At 40.7% G+C, this 3,807-nt stretch overlaps 1 protein-coding gene across 1 annotated transcript; it reads left to right on the forward strand.

Annotated features, from left to right (window-relative positions):
• The first annotated feature begins 6 nt into the window (after positions 1-6).
• Positions 7-2,566, forward strand: LOC21384087 (F-box protein At1g55000). Its single transcript, XM_010110459.2, has 2 exons — positions 7-460; positions 1,147-2,566. The coding sequence occupies exons 1-2, from the start codon at positions 26-28 to the stop codon at positions 1,528-1,530; spliced, it is 819 nt and encodes a 272-aa protein (XP_010108761.1). The 5' UTR covers positions 7-25; the 3' UTR covers positions 1,531-2,566.
• The last annotated feature ends 1,241 nt before the right edge of the window (positions 2,567-3,807 follow it).

The following is a 3,807-nucleotide window of genomic DNA, read 5'->3' on the forward strand; positions in this document are numbered from 1 at the left end:
TCTCTCTCTCTCTCTCTCTCACAAAATGGGTTGCTGTTGTGACGAAGAAGACGATGACATCCTCAAGCACCTAAATCCCTCCATTTCCACCCAAACCCTAACCCTAGATCCATGCTCGTCTTCGACCTCCTTCTCCGGCGATTGCAGCGACGTCATATCTCCGATGAACTCTCACTTCTCGGCCCTGACTTGCCGCGACACTCTCCGAGCCATCTTCGAGAAGCTTCCGGTTCCCGACCTGGCTCGCGCCAGCTGCGTCTGCCGAGTCTGGAACTCGGTCGCCTCAGACAAGGAAATCCTCTCCAGAGCCTTCAGAGCGCCATGGAAATTGAAGCGCGTCGTCGGAGATCCCGTCTCCGGAAGCTTCTGGAGGGACAACGGTCTTGGGAAGTTCGCGATTTCGCATCGGATCGTGCGCGGCGATAGTGTCGCTAGTCTCGCCGTCAAGTACTCTGTTCAGGTAAGCCACTGAAACCTGTTTGATTCCCGAGAAAAAGCAAAAAAAAAAAAAAAAATCTTGGAATTTGGAATCCGGTTTGCATGCTGTGAGGAATCAGGTAATAAAGAGAATTTGATTGAATGCCAACTAATTCATTGTTTCGAGCTTTTTTTTTGTTTTGAATAAAAAATATGAGTAAATCTGAATTCAGCTCACTCCGTACAAAATGCAATAAAAAACATATAGCCACGAAAATATATGCCAGCAGAGGGATCAGGATTTGTACAGAAAGAATGTGTATTATGTAATTATTGCTAGGAAAAAAAAGGATAGAATTGCAGAATTCTAATTAAATTTCTTTCAGTACTACTGTTGAATTGTGAAAGATGATATTACTACAAACATTTTCAAGGAGAAGCACATGAATAAGAAGAGCACAGTTATTTACATTTGGTTATAATAGTATCGAACGAACTAATTGGGAAGAAACTGTTGTAAAGGAATTCATCTCTGTGCTAATGATTTCAACTCTGAAATTTCAGTTAGACATAAGATTTGGTTTTTAACTCAATTTCACGCATGGGTTTCTAGTAGACTAGTATCTGGCAGTTGGCATACTCAATTCTCTATTATTATTGAATATTTGTTCCACTATCTTGAATTTTGGGTGCAGCATTATGTTGATCTTCGTCTTTCCTTGTGATCAGGTTATGGACATAAAGCGATTGAACAATATGATGAGTGAGCACGGGATATACTCAAGGGAGAGATTGTTGATTCCCTTAAGTGATCAAAATGTTCTCATAGGACGAACCTGCTACGTGGAGCTTGATGCATATGCGAGAAGGGAAGTCGCAGTGTTGTACTTGGATGGTGCCGGCCCTGACCGAAAGGCTGAGTCAGCGTCTTTGTTGCAGAGGACGACCTCCTTGCAAGCCAGGAAAAGGGTTATTCATTCCCTGAGGAGAAGCATGCAAGTCGATGACGGGACTGCTGAGTACTACTTGTCCATTTCCAATGGCGATCCCCGAGCTGCATTCTCAGAGTTCTCAGGGGATCTTAGGTGGGAAAGGGAGGTGGGTTTGAGTTGAAGCTTTATTGTGGGTGGAGGAAGGCCAGATAAAGGGCGACCCATTGCAACCTGAAATTGAAAATGATTTCTTTGAAGCTGCCAAGTTTGTGAATCCTCTATACAAGGATCACTAATGTGAGTATATATAAACTTGTTGTCCATGGAATGTAATTGTTGTCTTAATATGCTTCTTTGCAAATCGTTGTAAACAAAACCAAACTTGCAATTTGTAATCAAGATATCCTTTCATTGAGTGGGAAGCACAATCGTTTATCTAATCTAATTAGTTCTTGGAGAATGTTGGTCATTGGTTTATGATTTTATGCTTGGTATTTGGAGTCTTTTCCGCAGGGCAGCAACGCTTGCGATCTGGCCTTCCTCTGCGTGTCTTTTAAATATGTGTGAACAGTTCTATTTCACCCAATGTCATCATTTTCTTTAACAAAGCAATAGCAGTCAGTATATATGTATATAGACGAGTATTCAATGGTTATGCTGAAGTGGATTATATAAATGGGGCAAAAAGTTATCATTTATCGCAGGTTACATTATCTGCATTGGTGTGGAACTTTAGATTGGAAAAGGAGCCTCACATCTAGCAAGATGCCCAGCAATATGTGGTGAGAATCTTGCTGCAAAACGAGCAGCAAAATCCCCCATAACCGCGCCAAACTAATCACACGCAACTGCTCCCACTCTGAAAGAGTATACATTCAGTCTAACAGCGGCATCAATACAAGTTTAAACATATGTGAAGAACAATGTTAATAGGGTACGATGGTGCCGACCACTTACAGGGGAAAGTCCCGTAATTAAGAGATCCATATGTTGGGTCCATCTTCTATTAGTACACCGGTAGTAACCTTAAGTATTTTTCATAGTTGGAGGGGGGATCCAACCTCGGCTAAGTCATAATTAAGTTTGTAACTGCAGGATATTCTAGCTCAATTATGAACTGTTGAAATGTCAGAGTAAAATGTTGGCTACGTACTATGAAGTTCTGAGGACTGCGACGTTTTGTGAACCATCTCCTATAATCGTGCCCTTTATTTCATACAATAAATGGTATTGCTTTCCTGGACACTCTTGATTTTTTTTTATAAGAGCATGTTACTGAAAAAATTGTGGTAAATTGAGCTTGTGCTCAGATACACTAAAACGACACCTTACAATTTACAAAGAAAACAAAATCTCATTTTTCGCTTAAGAGAAGCAAACAGAAAATACCAATATAAGAAACATATGGGGCGCGTTTAGAAGTCGTTCTAAAATGATTTTATTTTCTGTATGAAAATAGAAATGAAAATGTTTTCATTTTCAGGCATGAATCATTTTTGAAAATGCGTTTAGTAGTTTTATTCATAAATTGTTTTCAGTTTAAAAAAAATTAAAACTGCATTTGGTGGTTTCATTTTTGAAAACATGTAATAATATTTAAAATAATAATATATTAAATTCCTCCTCAGTTTGTCCCCTTTCAAACACCAATTTATTGTCGTTTCTTCAATTAAAAAAGACTATTGAAAACATTATTATTGTCGTTTCATCAATTAATATCCTCTGACGACATTTAACGGCAAGAAGCCGCCCGTCGACGCCTCGAGCTCTCTCTCTCGCTCATCAATTGTCCTGAAATGATCTTAATCTCCTTCATAGCCCAGCCATAGAGAACTTCAGTAATCGCTGCAAACTTTTGCGAAGTCTAGTGATAGGTGGGACCACGCCGTTTGCAGAAGATGATCTCCAACTTGCGATCCCCAGAAGCAGCGGCTGGGGATCTCCTTCATGGCTGCAGCTCATGATCTCCTTCAGGGGAGACTAACGTTCACACTTCACGAAGTGAGATCTGAGAAAGTACAAGGAGGAACGAGAGAGAGAGAGAGAGAGAGAGAGAGAGAGAGACTTGTTTCTGAAAAGTGCGGGGAGTTGTTTCAGAAAGACTGAGATGAGGGAAAATGCAAATGGGAAAGAAAAACGATTATAGATAGTTTTTCTTTCTGCTTATTTTTTTGGGAACAATTTGAAACCGCGTGGACCACGCCGTTTGCAGAAGATGATCTCCAACTTGCGATCCCCAGAAGTAGCGGCTGGGGATCTCCTTCATGGCTGCAGCTCATGATCTCCTTCAGGGGAGACTAACGTTCACACTTCACGAAGTGAGATCTGAGAAAGTACAAGGAGGAACGAGAGAGAGAGAGAGAGAGAGAGAGAGAGATAGAGAGAGAGTTGTTTCTGAAAAGTGCGGGAAGTTATTTTAGAAAGACTGAGATGAGGGAAAATGCAAATGGGAAAGAAA

The sequence above is a fragment of the Morus notabilis genome, unplaced genomic scaffold, assembly GCF_000414095.1.
Source record: "Morus notabilis unplaced genomic scaffold, ASM41409v2 Scaffold6423, whole genome shotgun sequence".
NCBI lineage: Eukaryota > Viridiplantae > Streptophyta > Magnoliopsida > Rosales > Moraceae > Morus > Morus notabilis.

Coding starts and splice junctions, on each gene's coding strand:
- LOC21384087 (XM_010110459.2), top strand. CDS start 26: ATGGGTTGCTGTTGTGACGAAGAAGACGATGACATCCTCAAGCACCTA. Junction 461..1,146: donor CCGTCAAGTACTCTGTTCAG/GTAAGCCACTGA, acceptor CCTTGTGATCAG/GTTATGGACATAAAGCGATT.